The sequence below is a fragment of the Alligator sinensis genome, unplaced genomic scaffold (assembly GCF_000455745.1).
Source record: "Alligator sinensis unplaced genomic scaffold, ASM45574v1 scaffold615_1, whole genome shotgun sequence".
NCBI lineage: Eukaryota > Metazoa > Chordata > Crocodylia > Alligatoridae > Alligator > Alligator sinensis.
The window spans coordinates 978,121-996,013 of NW_005841982.1; the positions used below are offsets into that span (position 1 = coordinate 978,121).

Consider the following 17,893-nt stretch of genomic DNA (forward strand, 5'->3'; position numbering starts at 1 on the left):
TTCCATTTCTTCTTTTTATGTAGGATGAATGCTGTAGAAAGTTTTTCGTAGTCTCTTTGTATCCGCTGTATATTGTCAGGGAACATGCATGGATTTCTTAAGTTGTTGTAGTATACGGTAGAACATTTACACTAGTGTGCAGCTCCACTTACTCTGTATATGCTGTTTTGCATGGCTCCTGCCAATCAGTATGTCTGCAGAAACAGTTTTCCATAGAGGCTTCTCCTTAAAGTGTAAGGGTAGCCAAGAGTCAGTGAGAGAGAGAATCTACGTAGGGAAATGGGAAAAGTGACCAGGCAGACTGAGGTCATGAAAACTAGTGGATCATGGATTTAAATTTCCAGTGCAAATTACAGTCATTGATTTTTCAAGGAAATGAATAAAAATAAATCAATGGTCTATTTTTTAGCATTCAATAAAAATGATAAGATAAATTCAAAATAACATGTTTGCTGTGGTTATTTGAATAAGGATATTGAAGAGTATGTGTCATTGTCTATAATATAAATATTGTCCTACATACATAATGAGGTGCCTGCTAACAGTATTTTCTACCTATTCTAGAGATCACTACTGCTCTAGATGCTTACAGATAAAATTCACATATTTCTCTGTCTGTATTCATGACATGCTACTTCATCTAGTGCTTTTGTAGGTACAGGCTCTAGAATTAGAAGCACAGAACATGTGTATCTAATGTGAACTGTATGTAGAAGCACAGAACATGTGTATCTAATGTGAACTGTATGGTCTTTCACTTCTGCATCAGATCCATGAACTCTGAATCACTTGCTCCTCTACTGCCTTCTGGGCACCTCTGTATCTCTCTGATAAAATTAAATGATCATGAGTGTTGCTTTGAAATGATCATAAACCTCCAATTTTCAAAGATAATGATTATCTTTTTGATCTTCTGAATACTTTACAGGTTGTTAAGTAACATTTATTCAGGAAATGTAAATGCTTTATAGTTGTCCAACATCTAGGTCACTGGGCTGGAAAGTAAGAGACTTGGATTCTCTTCCCAGCTCAGCCACCAACCTGCCATCAGAATTCATGTTAGAAGTCAGCTTTATCCCCATCTGTAAAGTTAGGGTGAAGATTTGTATTCTTCTCTACAAGGTATATTGTGATCTACAGATGAAAAGTTTTGTGTAATGACTAAATATTCATAGTTTAAATGGAGACAAGCAGCAATGTGTGGTCCAATGCATATGGTGCCTTTTACAGAAGAATCTTTGTGGCATTACAGCAAAAACAAGATGATCATGGTGTCCTTGTGTGTTCAGATATATCTTCCAGGCATGGTACAGTACCATGAACAGAAGGACAGCTTGCATTTACCTGAGGGTGAATGAATTTTTGTAAGGATGCATAAGGTTCATACAAGCTAAATCCAACCTAGGTGGTGTTCTGAAGGTAAGAGTTTGAATCTAAGCCATCCTAGCAGAAGTTAAGTAGCGCTACATTGAGACTTGACTGGACAAGTTACTGAATTGGAATTGTGTAGGCAGTGTTGTGGTGATTAAGACAGAGGGGGGGTTTGTCTGTGTATGTTTTTATGTATATGTGATTTATGCCTCTGCTAGGACCACACCTCAGTCAGAGATAAGAAATCTTCCCCAGGAGAGAAAAAAAAATCAACAGCAGCCTAGCTTGGATGGTTTAGCTCAAGGATGAGCAAATCGTGGTGTGCGTTTTCCCTCGTCCTCCATTATCTCCCCAGTTCTTTCTTTCTTTCTTTCTCTTTCCAAACAGCACATACCTCTGTCCCTTGTGGACACTGTGGAAGATTTTTAGGGGGATTTGCCTACATGCATTTTTGTCCACCTTTCTCTCTTGCCTGCACTACTTCCTTAAATACAAACAAACAAGTATGTGAAGTCCTGGCAGTTTTACTCCTAACATGATAATGCATAATTAAATTTAGTTTAGTTTAAGACAGTTTTCTTCAGCCAGTACCAGCCTTCCGCTCCCATCCCTCAGACATATCATGTAAATACCCAGGCTCTCTTTCCTTTCTAGGAGCTATTTTGTTGGCCTTCTCTGGATGTTGGAAGTGGTTGGTTACATTCAAGAGAGCTGTGTTCACTCCAGCCCCTCCAGGAGACCCGTGCATGATACAAGTCAGTCCCACAGATGGATGTTATGTTTCTTTTTATAAGTAGAAAACAATTTTGTTCCTTCACCATGATTGATGACTAATTAAGAAAGAGCATAGCTTTGTAATCTTATAATCTTCTCCAAATGTTCTAGCGGGGAATATTTAGTCCTAAATGTTACTAGTCATAGGAATGATGCAGAGTAATGAGCCTCACCTTCAACACTCTCCCCATCCCCCAGGGCTATTAGGAATTAGCAAAATCTTCCCAAGCTTTACCTTCAGACTAGCTTTGTCATTATCTTAAAAAATACAAAAATAAAGGGACTAATCTCTGCTTCGTTTCTTATCATTCCCTGCCCTTGCACCCTTTGTTCTCACTGATGAGTCATGCCTCACCTTTTTCTTAGTCTTTTTTTTAATTCTGTCGTCTGCATACCTATTTCCATGTTACTCCCGCTCTGGAGCTAAGTCTCTGACCTACCAGGAGTGTATTCTTCCAAATCTCTTCTTTAAAATGTAATACTTATTCAGGGTTCCCACCCATTATCTCAAGAAAGAGAGTGAGGCATATTGGCTCTCATCTTTCTTCACGCAACATGCACACTGACGTAACTGATTTTTCTATATATAATAGCTCAGGACTATATATAACAGCATAATAGTGTTAGCTAGCATAAAAGGACTAACAGGTTGCACTTTATGGATTTGTGATACATGCATTGTGTAATTCTTATAGAAAAACAAGTGTGACTATCGTGCATAATTGGATTTGGGATTACATGACTGCTCTTTTGTAATTCAGATTTCATATTTTCTCTCGGATTGTTGGTTCACAATGATAAAAATCTGGGATAAAATGTTGCTTAGATCTTTCTTTTCATGAGGAAATTAGTATTTTCTGTGATGTATGGCCAGTACTATAGAATGAAACAATAATGCAAGTACAGAGTCTGTTCTCAAAAAAAAGATGGAAAAAATAATGAAAAGATGAGCAAAAATCTTTTTAAAAGATGTCTTTGCTTTGGATCAACACCCTCAAGGAACAAATAGGCTGCACATTATTTGGTGGCAGAGCTGGTGGTGGTAGGATCTGTGAGAATTTAGACAATTTAAGATGAAAAGAGTTCTAGGCATACATTTCTGGATGTGATTGAGCTATTAGTTTTCTGTTGTTCTTGCTGTGGGAATGAAAAAAGAAAGTCAGTTGTCATTATTCAGGTGCTTTGTATCTTTTCACCATCTGTCCTTGTATTATAATAGGGCAGGTACATGATTAATACAAGCTGTTTGGTGATTCAGTATTTCAGTAGTATTGCACTGAAAAGATTTAAAAGGGAGAATGTTTGTTTGGTTTTGAAGTTCATGTATTGTGCTTAGGCAGACAAGGTTCTTTGGGTGAATCTGATATCTTTTATTAGACAAAAACAAATTTTAAGCAAGCTTTCGGGTTCCAGCTTGCTTAACATTTTTTTTCCAACTATTTAAGTTGGTCTAATAAAAGATATCAGATTCACCCAAAGAACTTTGTCTGCCTATGTCCTTAGATCAACATGGCTACAACCTACACCCATGTATTTTGCATGTGATGTTTCTTATCTTTGACTCTTAAATTGTACATCTGGAGTTCCAATCTGGGAGTCAGTTTTCTGAATAAATTGTTTTGCTAATCTCATTTCACATCTCAGTACTGTAGGGAAGCACAGATACTTTGTGGAAACTCTCCCGGCCCCCCCCCCCCCCCCCCCCCTCTCCCTTATAAGATGAGATGGGTACATTTACATCCATTCTCCCAGGAATGCAAAAAATATTTGGGTTAGGTTCACTGTAAACAAAGCTATAGTGGTATGCTGCTCGGCTTTGTCAGTAGATGTACATGTGGTACCAATGAGCATGGTATTGCTTGTATTATAACTCTAGTGATACTGCCATGCCACAATGTACGCCTGACTGATCAGGGAACCAGTCTAGCATACTTTGTGCACTCAACTGTAGAGGAGCTAACCTTGCTACAAGTAATTTGTCTACAATTACTACTTCGTGTAATTTGGAGTTTATTTTTACATGCTATATTCTTAGTGTTCTACTTCTTCAGCAACAACTGAGTTATTTTGCTTCAGTAACAAGCATGTCTCAAAGACCTTACTGTGGTTATGCTTTCAGCTGGCCTAAGGCTGATTTATAAGCAGTGAATTCTACCTCAAGGCTGAAGATATCAAATGCCCAGCTAAACACCCACATGACCAAGAGTCTGAGATATTAGCTGAGGTGGGCCCTGCTTAAAGTGGTAAGCAAATTTAAGGGATGGTAGGTCCAGTAGGAGACAGAAAATGTTATTTTTTTGAGAAACCAAACTTTGTTTTTGGTATGTAGCTCAGGGTGCTTCTGGATTTCATGAAGGCTCTATGAGGATAAATCATCGGGCAGGGGTCAGCAGAGAATAGGGGATACTCTGTTTACCAGGGCGCCCCTTGGGGTTACTAGAAACAATAGCCATAAACTGAAGGAGAGCAGATTTAGACTGAACATCAGGAAGAAATTCTTTACAGTGAGGGTTGCCAAAATATGGAATGGGCTTCCAAGGGAGGTGGTGCTTTCCCCTACCTTGGTGTTCAAAAGGAGATTAGACAAACACCTGGCTGGGGTTACTTGACCCCAGTGCTCTTTCCTGCCCAAAGCAGGGGGTCAGACTCAATGAACTAATAGGTCCCTTCCGACCTAGAAATCTATGAAATCATGGTCTATGGTGCCACAGGGGTAGGAAATGAAGTAGGAGTCCTTTCTGGTTAGGCCTTTTTATCAGTTGGTTTGGAAATCTTTAGAGAATGGTGCTCGTAGGCTTGCACCAGGGCCTTTCTGATGTCCCCTTAAAAGAGTGGCAGATTAAGGATAGCTACACCTGATCTGTGCATCTAAACTGTGGCTTGCTGGGACCCAGGGCTTGAATCCTACATGTATCTGGAGAAGGATAATGCCAAGAGATGCAGGCAACCCCCACTTCACAATGTTTCACTATAACGCTCATTTTAAATTGATACCTAATTTCACTTAGCACTCACAAAGTTTCACTATAACGCTCACGGTCACCATCTTGGGTCGTTAAAAATACTGTGGTTGCCATCTTGGGGCGTCAAATACTTTTGTTTCTGTTTAATGCTCGTTTCACTTAATGCTCAGTTTTTCAGGAACCAATTAAGAGCTCTAAGTGGGGGTTGCCTGTATGGGTGACAGGGAATCAATTATGGCAGGAATTATGTCCATCTTATGCCTTTTCCTCTTGTATTTCAATTTAGTGATAGAGTAGCACACATGCTGAGCGGTGATTTGAGGCATCCCATTCTGTACAACATGGTCAAATGTTAATTTGAAACCCAAAAGGCCAAAAATGGCAAGAGGATAAAATGGGTGGCAAGTCAGCCATTGGTGGTCACTCATTTTGGCAGACAATCACAGTCTGAATTAGTGCAAGCAGCAGTACTTCTGACCAAGGAAGGAAAAGAAAGGAAACAAACTTATGTTTTAGTGGCCTGTAGTAACACTGACAGAAGTGGATAGACAGGAGTTTGGGTTCTGTCCAGCCCTCTGCTGGAGACTTCTCCAGACCCTTTGTGAATTACAGACTCACTTATTAAGTATATGTCCTGTGAAGAATACTTAGTCCTTAGGTTTAGCAACTGTTTTTCAGCATGACGTGTTTGGCAGCTTGCAAGAACTGCTCAAAGTATGCATAGAATAAGGCAGCAGTCCTGTGAAAAAAATTGCATCTTGCTGAAGTAAATAAAGACTGTTTCATAAAGCATACTCACAAAAAAGCCAAGCTAGGTTGTACAGGGGACCTTAATTCTGGCATTCCTACTTTGAGTGCTTAACTTTGCAACCTTAGTAATATGATTTTAACATCCCTTTTAAATATGTACTTTCTTGGGTTTTTGAACAAAAAACTAAAAAGAAAACAAAATCCATGCATGGAATCCTAGTTATGCTACATAGGTCATTGGCAGGAACTTTTCTATGTAGTGCACTGACTTTTGCCCCTTGAGCTAATGCAGTAACTCAGTGATGCCCAAACTTTTGGCCCCATGGGCCAGATGAGTAATACAGGGTGAGTCCATGGGCTGGATCCAATCCATGGGCCTGATCTGGCACGCATGCAGCCAGGGTACAATCTGGCATGCTAGTCCTGCATACCATACTGTGGCTGCGGCCATGGCCCTGCTCACATCCGATTAGGCCCTTAAGCCCCGGCCTACCGACACCAGATCAGACCCATTGCCCTGACCCCAGCACCAGCCCCATGTGTACCAGATCAAGCCCACTGCCTCAACTCTGGTCCTGTGTGCACCAAATCAGGCCCCTTGACCTGTCCTCATACCCAGTCCAGTTCTTCCCCATAGCCAAACTCCTTATCAGATCTTTCTCTCTCTGTCTGTCTAGACCTTCCTTTCTACACCTCTCTAGACCTGGCGAAAAACATCTTGCTTTCAAAAGTTTGTCTAACTTTATCCCAATTACATATTTGGTCCACTAAAAGATATCACCCTAAGAAATTCTTGCCTCACATAATTTCTATACCATCATAGCTACAACATCACTCTTGACAGTACTCTTTATGCCTTTCTTAGGCCATCCCACTGGTTCCCAGTTCCTATCTCTGGCCAGCCAGTGCTAATCTCATCCCTGACTCCTTTCCAACACAATCTCTCTCCCCTTCCACTTGTTGCTCGTTCAGTTCCAAACTGCTCTCCTCCACCCTGGCCCCAGGTTTAATCGGGCATTTGCCTTCTCTCAGCAGTAGCATTAGTAGTGTGGGAAGGGAGATTCAGAGCACAGGAAATAGAGGTTCCTTATTCCTAGTTCTGGTGCTTGGCCCACAGCAGTTCAGATGTGCAGTCATAACTGCTGATCAGACCAAGTTGGACCACACTAGGTGTGAATGAGGTATTTTGAAAATTTTGCTGTGAAGTTCTAGTAATTTTTACTGATCTGAATATAACATATTTACTCAAATATAAGATGACCCTGAATATAAGATGACCTTACCAATAATTAGATTCTATGTCTGAAAAAATTATAAATCTGTTATAATTTGTTATCATTTTTCAGGTATAGAATCTAAGTATTGGAGTTTTGTCTTAAATTGATCCCTCTCTCTCTGCTACAGCAGGGAAAATAAATCTGGGAAATCAGGTGGACCCCTTGTCCTCTGCCCCTCCAAACTTCTTCCCCCTGCAGCCTCTTCCACCCACCCTTACTGTCAGACCCTGCTTTCCGTGAGCACATAGAAGTGAGGGGAAAATTTGAAAATTCTGACTTTGAAGACTGAAATAAACATGCCTGTAGTAAATTAATTCATTCAGAATTGATGCATTTTACCTTTTTCGAAACTGCTGCAGGTTTTAGCACAAGGACTCCATAAACACACTTTCAAGCAGCACTTTCATACTTATATATAGTACAAACTTTTTTTTTTAAGGAAAATGTTTTGTCCCCCAAGTCAAATCAGCCAAATCAATTCCAATTCCATCAGTCATTCAAGAACCATCAGTGGTCCTACTACTGGCAAACATCTTCCACCACCACCTGGGGCTTCAGATGCTTCTAAATCTTTTGGCAGGCATCCTATGTACAGGCCCAAGCCTGGAGACTTGGGGTTCAGATGCCCCCAAGTTTGGCTTGCCCTTAGCCATATGGCCACAGAAGCAAGCTAGGGAAAAGTCTCCTATTTCTATAAAGCTGGCATAAAACCAAGTTTTTCCCATTGAAAGTGAAAATGGGAAGCTAACTATGCCATACCTCAGCCAAGATACTAGCTCTTACCTAGAAAGTAGTTTTCCCTTGCAACTAGGAAAACCATGTGTATAGTCATGGTATTTTTCCTACCAAGTAAGTATTTCTCAGTACAAACCATACCTTATATCAATCCAAAGCCAAAAGGCTCATGATTTACCATAGGGTTCGCTGGCCTGGGCCCCAGCAGAGTCAAAAGCATTTCAAGCCATGGTGATCCCGTAGCTCAGCACTACTCAGTATGTGTGTGTACTTCAGATACATCCCCACAAAGGATCCATCTGCTAATTAGCTCCCCACTTATGACTGAAAGTGGGGGTCCTTGTGAGGAGTCTTGGGATGCTCCAAAAATTTATATGCAGATGAGGCGCAGGGCATCCTGGTTCAGCTCCACCTCATGGAGGGCAGGGGCACATATGCAACAGGTTGAGAGAGGAAGCAACAGAGGGGTTTTGGGTGAACTGTTTGGGGCCCTGTTTAGTGAAGTTTGCTCACATTTAAGGTTGATGAAGAAACAGGAATAATTGGAAAGGGGAAAGAAAGTTGCAGCTCAGCCGTGGAAGTAAAGAGGAAGTTGAAATGTATTCAGTGTAGTTGCTCATCATGATTTGAGTCAACGCTGGGGGGACTGAACACAAGAGCACTACTATATAGCTTATTCAGATGGGTTGTACTATAACCTATTCTTGTGGTAGGTTAACATTAGAATGTTTGTCAGTATGGGCCATGTGTTTTATAATCATGCTCAGTGTTGGCTGTATTTAATCAGCTTTATAGTTGGTTTCTATTACTGAGCACATGCTGCTTTTGGCAGCAGTTTAAGGATAGACAATGTATTTAATGAGGTTTCCTTGTATGTGAATATAAGATGAGGAGCCTTTTCCCCATGCTGATTGGGGGAAAAAAAACTTGTCTTATATTTGAATAAATATGGGTATATAGATTGTCATTTTTTTCAAAGTCACATAACTTGCTTAAATTTTTGGATGGCAAAAGAGATACCACTGACGCAAGGCTCTCCCTATTCCCATGTTTTGATCCCTTACTGACATAAAACAGCAGAAGTCCATTATGAGCATTACTATTAATACTTCACATAGTGCCTAATTGTTACAAGCGTACTAACCGTAACCATTCCTCTGTAGAGAAGTGAAAAGGTGATCTGGGTCCAATATATCTGCCCTCTCAAACCGTCTTAATTCTACTATCTACTACAGCCTGCAGTTTTCTCTCAAAATGACTTTGGTGTCCCTGTAAATTGGAGACACTAATGTCCTCAGAGGTGTTTCATAATTCCTTTCCCTTTTGAGAAACTTTGTGCTTAACCATCTCTTCGTGGGGCAGTAAGCCAGTAGTGTATGTAGCAGCTTTTGTTCACCCACTGTTTCTTGACTCATGCTATTAGCTGCTAATCTCTGGTGTGGAGCCTTGTGAAATGCCTTTTAAAAATCTAAAAATACAACCTTCCCTGCCTTTGCCTTATCTGTCATGACAATGAGTATCTTCAAAGAACTCCATCAGGTTGGTTAAGCAAGACTTCCCAGCCCTGGTTGCATGTAGGCTGTCCTTAATCAAACTCTTGTCTAGGGGTTCTCTTTACCAAATCCCTGAAGATAGTTTCCAAGGGTTTCTCCACAACAAATATTAAACTTACTGGCTGAAAGGCCCTTGTTTTTTATTTGTGTTTTATGTGTCACTTTTTGGGCTGTCTCCAAAATTTAAAGATATTAAAAATAATATCAAACGTCAAGATTTACTAGTTTCTTTGTTTATGCCACCTTTGTGTTATCTGTGCTATCACCACTGCAAAATTTATCCCTGCTTCAAGCAAATGTCATTCCTCTTTATGGACATAAAAACAAAGCATTGCTTAATGGTTCCTGCTTTTTAATCTCCCAAATAAAGTTTTTGCTCCCATTTTCAGTTGTGCCCTGGAGTTTCTGTTATCATTTATCTATTGCAAATAAATTTGGTGAATTCTTTAATGATGTACTGTTGTTTTGTTTTATGTCTTTACTACATGCTAGATCCTCTTGAAACATCAAAGGCTCATGTCTCTGAAATTTGCTACATGTTTTTGTGCCAGTGAGCAGTTTGCTAACAGGAACATGACACACTGTTTTGCAGATTATGTCTCCTTGTTCAAGATGTCTGCGGAATTTTCAGTGAAGTCCAGTTCCAGGTCCCATGTTCTACAGACGGGATTGAACAAAATAGCAGGAGATGGGAAGGGAAATCCTACTGCCTAGCTAGAATGAAAATTTTGCAGAGAACCACAAGAGGAAGGTGAGAACAGTTCCTTAGGAAAATATCCTGCATGCTGTGGCAGAGATGATTCCTCATTTTGTTTAGTTCAAGCAGTCAATATTCTTTGGAGCAACCAAAGCAGAGTTTGATTCAGTATTTCTAATTACCATGAGCAGAGCATCATGACAGCAGCGTAGCTTGAATCCAGTTAAACAAAGTAATACTTGAACAGCCATTCCTCTAAACAAATGTAAACAAGTTTGGGTAAAAATACAGAGTGGAAAAGGAAGAGAGAGCTGACATTGCTCATTGTTGCTGACATTGTGAATGTTTCCTTCCTTTCTAGTGAGATTGAAACTCTCTTCAGAAACCTATGTAAAGGCCCTTCAAGTAATGTAGTCAGTTTCCCTTCAGTTACAAAGAATGTAGGATTGCTTTCTGTATTGTTTTCTTCTGAAGCACTGCTCAATCTGATTTCAGATATCTCAAGCAGTGGGGTTTCTCTCAGTATGATGCATCTTTTACAGCTTATCTTGCATTGCTTGCTTTCAAAGCAATTTAAGATAAAGTGGAAAATAGAAAAAATCTCTTATTTCAGAATAAGATCATCCACTGCCTATTGGTTTAACTATACCCATGTAATTATACCAGTACAACGTATAAAACTTTTCTGTTTAGGTTAGTCATAAGAAAAGACTGTCATAAACCATCTGGATTACGAAGTTAACGTACAGTACTAAGTGTAGTTTTATTAAGACCCCTGCCAGATGTTCAGGTAAAGGCATGATGAGATCTGATGCACAATTTCCTGCCTTGCCACTTATGCATGGCAGAAGGTGAGACTGTAGGATCAAAAATTAGATCCCATCATGCCTTACTGCTGGTACCAGGGGAGCCCAGGCTCACAATCCAGGGCTCCCCCTGCAGCAGCAACTATCAAACTCCCCTCAGCTGATCCAGGCTCCCAGCCATGGGGGTGCACCGTGTGCTTATGCATTGGGAGCTCTGTTAGCTGGTCCAGTTAATCACTGCTTAACTGGTTAATCACAACTTAAGTGTAACATGTGGCAGGGGCCTAACTCAATTTTTTATTATATATTTTATATGACATTTAGTTTATATTGGCATAACTGTTCCGTGCAGACAAGCCTTCCATATTAGAATGGTCAGAATATTATTGCTGAAACTTTTTTCTGACTTAAAAATGGTTTCAACAAGCTGAAATGCTTCCTAGATATATATCCAGTTTAAAATAGTTTTGCTATGAAGATTTCTTAGACCCAGGATATGAGACGGAGTCTCTATTTCATGAAAACTTTTGAAAGTTCTTGTTGTGTTTCACAGTGGAACAAAAACAGATTTTGAAACACTGAAATATTTTGCAAAATGGAATTATTGTTTTCCAGCCAACCTATTTAGTATATCTTGTTTCACATGTACATAAAGCATCCTTTTGTTGCGCTAATTTGGATTTTTATGCATCTTTAATAGCAAACACTTTTTATTGTTTGCTTATTTTGTTTTTTCTAGGAGTTATATTTTTTCCCCCAAATAAATTAAGTAATGACTTTGGAACTTTGTATACAAATGGAGTTTTACAGCTAGCTATTCATGATTCATAGTGCTCTGCCTAGTAAATAGGAGTCAAGCTTTTTCTCATTTAAATTCTGTTTACAGCAGCAGTAGCTCACATGCTGCTTTTCTGAGGAAGATTTTGCTATGCAGTTTTTAAAATGCTGATAGCTGGACCAGTGTGACCAGTGGTGAAGTTACACTAGTGGTAATGCTGCTAGGAGATGTTAAAGGAAAAACACTTGTGGAGATGCAAGGATATTCATTGTGGTTAAAACAAGGTTTCCCTATCCTGTGCGGGCATGGGGAGGGTACTGATTTTGTTTATTTGGAATTTTTAAATTCTTTTTACAACTGCTAGTTTGTATTAGGCTTTATACTAATCATTATTTTTTAACACTGTTGGGATATTTCTGTATTCTCTTAAGTGTGCAAACTGTGGCAAAGCCATGTTTGCCAACAATTTTAAACATTGTTATGAGACATGGGCTGTGTCTGTGCTTAAGGGGGAAAAAAATCAAAGTTTCCCACTGTTGCATTATTGATACCAGTAAAGCTTTGCTGATGGCAGCAGGCAGACAGTAACTCTCAGCCAGGCACCTTTACAAGGAAACCAGCACTGTAATATATAAATGTAGGGTTACCACATGTCTGGGTTTTCCCCAGACATGTCCTCTTTTTTGGGCCCCTTTGCTGTGTTTGGGTAGGTTTTTTAAATAAAAGCAAATGTCCGGGTTTTTTGCTGTTCCCTCTGCTCTCCCTCTGCTGGCTGCTTAGGACTGGGAGCAGCGGGCAACGTGATTGGCTGTCGCAGGTCACATGTTCGCAGCGTGGGGGCTGGCAAGCCAGGTAAAGAGACTGTGTGTGTGTGTGTGTGTGTGTGTGTGTGTGTGTGTGTGTGTGTGTGTGTACACGTGCTGCTTGGGCAGCAGGGCTGGGGGAACAGGTGCTGTGGGTCAGGAGTGAGGGGCACCAGCAGGGATGTAGGGGCAGAGGCTGCGGGTCAGGAGTAAGAGGCAATGGCACGGCTGGGGCTGGCAGAGGGCTGTGGGGCCAGAGTGCAGGTCTTGGGCAGGGCTGGGGGGCAGGGGTCTGCAGGTCGGGAGTGAGGGGTACCAGCAGGGTTGAGGTGGTAGGGGGCTATGGGTCCAAAGTGTGGGGCACCAGCAGGGCTGGGGGGCAGAGGGCTGTGGGTTGGGAGTGAGGGGGGGCTGGCAGAGCTGTGGGAGCAGGTCTTAGAAGTGAGGGGAAAAAGCAAGGCATGGGCATATCACTGCCCCTAAAAATCATATATCCCCCCATCCTATTTTTTGCTGCTGGAAATATGGTAACCCTATAATTAATTAGTTTTTGATATTGGATGCCACTCAATTCAAAAAAGTAATGGAAGGGTGCCTCAAGTCTAATGAGCAGGGATCCGGGTTTTCTGTTTCCCATGGAACAATGGAGAAAAATGTGTAGCCCAGGTGTACTTGGGTATATACTCTCCTTCCCCAACTGAAGTTGAATTGTTAGCTGGCTGGTGTGCTGTGGGGGAACTGTAGACTGCTCAGTTTCCCTCTGTCCCTATAGAGCCAGGCCAGGAGTCAGGGGACTTAACTGTATACACATGTATTTACATTAATTTATAACAAGGAAAAGAAACATGGATTTAAACATATGTACTATATATACCCTCTGGGTAAATGCTATAAAACCTTATACCAGTGCTTCAGATACAGGCAGGTCACAGGTAAGTATCTGGTCTGAAATAGATAAACCCCAAAATAAACATAGATAGGCAACAGATAAACTATAGGTAAGTATAGGTGAACAATAAATAAGCCACAAATAAATACAAATAAACAACAGGTGAAATAATAGCAAAGTGGGTCCCAGCAGAGCCCTAGGACTCTACTCATCTACTAATTTACAACATGAGAGTTCACAAAATATAAGGCTTGACGTCACACCACTAATGGCACAAGAACCCCAAAGATAAACTTAATCCCAAGAGGAAACCCCAATACCCTTGGGCTTTTTCCCAAGCCCTTCATGGAAGCTGGTAACTTCAGAGGGGCTCTCCCAGAGGGAGTTCCACTTTCAGGAGTCCTTAACTAACCAGGGGGACTCCTCCTCCCCTGTGGGAATCCTTTTTCCCTGCAACTCATGACTCCCAGACCTGGAGGGTGGCCCTCGTCCTCTGTGCCGAGCTGCTCTTTCTCTCCTGCAGTGGGCTTTGGGGGGTTGCTGTCCCTTGGAACAGGGCTCTGCTATGCAGGGCTTCTGGGGCCTCTGGCTCGGCCCTGTCTGCTGGCTCAATAGCCTGAGCACCGTCTGGCTCCCTGAACTCAACTTTTTGTTATAGGTTGGAGGCCCGGGCCGCCTCATGCAGCACCAGGCACGGTCCGCTCCCAGACTCTCCATGCAGTGCCTCCTGCACTGAGCTCCCAGCCTTGTGCTGGGGCTTGGGGACTTGAACTGCCCAAGCGCTTCAAAGATCCTGCTCCATGCACTGGCCTGTGTGCTGTGTCTTTAGCCTCATGCCAGAGGTTGCAGACCCGAGCCGCCTCACACAGCTCCCAGGGTCTGGACACCGTGCACTGTGCTGCACGCCGAGAGCCTAGCCGCTGGAGCTGTCTGCTGTTCCCCGCCAATGGAAGTCTTCAGGGGTGCTTCCGGGCTACTGCTTCACCCTGCTGAGAAGCTCTCCTCAGCTCTTCTGAACCCTGCTCTTCTCTCTTCTCTATCCTGGATGTGTCTCTCTCGTGCTGGGCATGCAGGTCCTTTTATACTCTTAAGGGCTCCACCTCTGAAGTCTTCTAGACCTGAGAGTGTTGCAGTCTACAGTCAGGTCCAGGGGGAGCTCCTCTCCCCCTCCCCTCAGGAAAGGGGCGGGACTTAACCACCAATCAAAACAACAAAATCTCAAGCCTGGGACTCAACCCAAGCTCCTAATGGCAAGCCTGCTACAAATGCAGTTTTCCCTCTTTACCCAAGGAAAATGCAGATTTCTCATTTTAATGGTGAAACGTGTTGATTTTGCACTTCGGTAAAGTGCTCTCTGCAGGCTGGCAGAGTTTCAGCCTGAAAGAGGCTGTGGGCAGTGGGAGGAAGGTGGTTAGGCAGGATTTCAGTGTACAAAGCTGAAGTTCATCATTAACAAAGCTGTCCAAAACGCTAGGAAGAATCTGAAGGAGAAGAATCTAACGCAGAGGTTCTGAACACAAGACACCTTGCTAGACTCAAGGCATACCTCTGAAAATGCCAGCTCTACATTTTCACACTTTTTTAACTACAGAAAAATAACACAGCAATTATTTTGTTGCAAAGAAATCATAAAGATTATGACAGGTCATAATGTTTTTAACACTATGGATTTCCATTTGAAATCTCTGTGTTCATTTTGTGAATCATGTTTGCACACCTAACAGTGCTAACATTGTGTGCTATGATAGTGTTATGAAAACTCTGTAGCACCCTTGAAAGGATTTCAAGGCTCCCTGGGGTGCTGGAGCACCCTTGTTGAGAATCACTGATCCAAAGGCTTGTCAGGCAAGTTAGGTCAATGTTACAGGTGTAAAGTGAGTTTACTCATTAGAGAACATAAAAACCTCTGTAATAACACATTTATTGAGAAATAAGGGGCACTGATGTTTCCTGAAGAAAGTGTGATCTCATGGCTAGTGTAGGGACTGAGGATTAAACTACAGCACACTAAAGCCACTTAACTTTTGAATCTGAGCATTTGCATTTAATGGGCTTTAACATTATACTTACACTTTCTTGGCCTTAACTCTCCTGAGTGTTCCTACATAGACAAGTCCTGAGAGATCTGAATTTCCATCCCTGAAATATCATACTACTGTACCTTCTTCTGCTCATGTCAAGAGGCTCACCACTTCCTAGCTGCTTTAAGAATGTGGTTTGGTGCTTTTTGGATGATAATATTCTTGTCCCTATCACCAAGTAAATGATGCATTACATTTCTACAAATGTATATCCAGTGTATAGCATGGAAACTGCTGGTAACACCTCCTTGTTTATTGTTAAGAACATGATTTCTTCTTGAAAGCTCTTTGCATAGGTTTCACTTAACCATTCTCCTAATACTTTATATTTTATCTGCTCTTTGCCATTTCGCCCTCTTCCTGATTTGTATTTGATTTAGCTGAGGTCAAAGAATCTCTTCTCATGTACTTTCCTAGAGCACCACATGAATTATATATTATTGTTATTATTACTTATTATTATATATTATTGTATAAATAAAAATGCTTGTGGAATAGCAATGCAGCAAGGTTAAGCAAGGCAATTAGGAAGGTTATAGGCTAACTGGCTCATCTGGAACTACACTTTTATTGTAAAATTCAACAGAGAAACTGGTGAACGTAAACTACTTCCCTACCCCAGACATCTTCTCTGCTAATAAGAATTTAAGAAGTGCAAATATACAGTGCTTTTATTGAAATGAGCTTTTTAACCTAATCTGCCACTTGCTGCCAACCCTGTGAAAACAGAACAGACTCGTTGACCTTATCTCTTTTCACGATTTAGAAAATTTAAAACATAAAGCAGCATTTTTCTACTCAAGAAAGGGATCCCAGTAAACTGGAACCCTTTCAATATCACTATCACAGTAACACTTTTATGTCATACAAATTGAAATCTCCTGGTCCCAGCATCTACAGCTACAGAAAAGCCAAGGTTTTGCTTTGAAGGAGAATAGGGAACAAAGAAGTTGGACCATGGAGACACCTTCCACTGTGATTTTTTTTCACAGGAGCAAAGGCATAAGGGTGGACAGTAGCAAAAAATGGCCAGGAGATACAGCAATTGTACAGAACTGTTGGCCACAAACTCTATACACATGGTAGCAGTTACTACAGCCAGTAAGCTATATCAGTTGCTGCAGTCCGCAAACAGTCTTTGTCTTGCTGCCAACACCTCATGGGAAGCTTCTGTTTGTATTCAGACCCCGTTAGGTCCTCATATAGCCTGTGTATTTATATATATTATCTTCAAGTTTGCTATTACATGTTACAATACAGTGCTCCTTTTCTGTATATTTATAAATGCAGACTGTTTTATCTGACCCTTCAAAGCAGGCTGAAGGGTTTCTTTAATAATTCATGCTGTTAAACAAGTAGAATGCATGGTTGAGAGAGTGTAAAAAATACCTTCTGCATGTGTAGAAACAATGCCTGACCTATTTAATAAATCATCTTAAACCACTCAGTGGAACAATTACTAAAAGATAAATGGTGATACTAATAACAACAGAGACAAGTAACTTCCACCCTCTGTGAGGCTGCTTGCATTTGTTCACTAAACCACCTCCCTTCCCCACTTTCACAGCTCAGCAGTGTAATCAGGAAACACAAACCACCTTCTGTTTCTAACCTTTTAGGCTTCCAGTGCCCTTTAGCACAATGGCAAAGGGTGTGCTTGTATGTACTTAATCTTTGACTTTTGATAAAAAATAAAATTAAAAGGAGAATCATTCGTATAAATACTGAGATTTTATTTCCTATAGCTTTAATAATAACTCTAACCTAGTACTTTGGATCTCATTATCTTTACTATGTCCCAGTGGAAGCTTCACTATACTCGTATCCCAAGGTGTGTCAGAAAACAAGAGAAATTCAACCTCTGATTAAAAAAAAAAAAGAATTATTTATATGGAAAAATATTATAATTGATAACAATAATAAGGACCTTTGTGTGCCTTTCACTTGAGGATCTTAAATTACACTTCTGTGTTATTCCAGGAAATGGGTATTATCAACACCTATTTAAACAAATGAGAGAACCAGCACTCTGATAAAGTGAATACCTGATTAAGTGAATTTGAGTTCACAAAAGCTTGAGCTCTATGTAATTTAAAACATCTATCTTATTTAGTTAGTCTAAGGTGCAAATCACCCTGCCTTCTGATTAATTTCAGACTAATACTGCTGACTACCTCTCTCTACTGTGACTTTGAGACACTAGAGACATTTTTGTAAAGCTTTCCACAACTGCTGATACTGGCAATGGCAGACACCTTCATACAGACAGCATTTCAGTTCTTGACATTCTTTCCAACACCATAATACTTAAATATGCTAGCAGCAAATGTAATTGCTGCTACAGTGGAGATGGTGTTGGCCATCAGTGAGCTGTCTGATAGAATGGTTTCTGACATCCCCCTCCCCCCCCCCCCAA

At 41.0% G+C, this 17,893-nt stretch overlaps 1 protein-coding gene across 9 annotated transcripts in view; it reads left to right on the top strand.

The window, feature by feature from the left end:
* The window catches only part of SPIDR (scaffold protein involved in DNA repair), a 357,525-nt gene that overhangs the window by 288,156 nt on the left and 51,476 nt on the right, over positions 1 to 17,893 (top strand). For 6 of the 9 annotated variants that reach the window (XR_003093435.1, XR_003093436.1, XR_003093437.1 and 3 more), the window contains 2 exons: positions 10,016 to 10,174; positions 12,485 to 12,556. The exons of 1 other annotated variant lie outside the window; for it this stretch is intronic. Coding sequence is in view for 1 of the 8 variants with exons in the window: in XM_014518777.2 (XP_014374263.1) it covers positions 10,016 to 10,174 (159 nt within the window). In the remaining 7 variants the exon portion in view is untranslated. The remainder of the gene's footprint in view (positions 1 to 10,015; positions 10,175 to 12,484; positions 12,557 to 17,893) is intronic. 2 more of the 9 variants (XR_003093439.1, XM_014518777.2) reach the window with 1 other exon arrangement.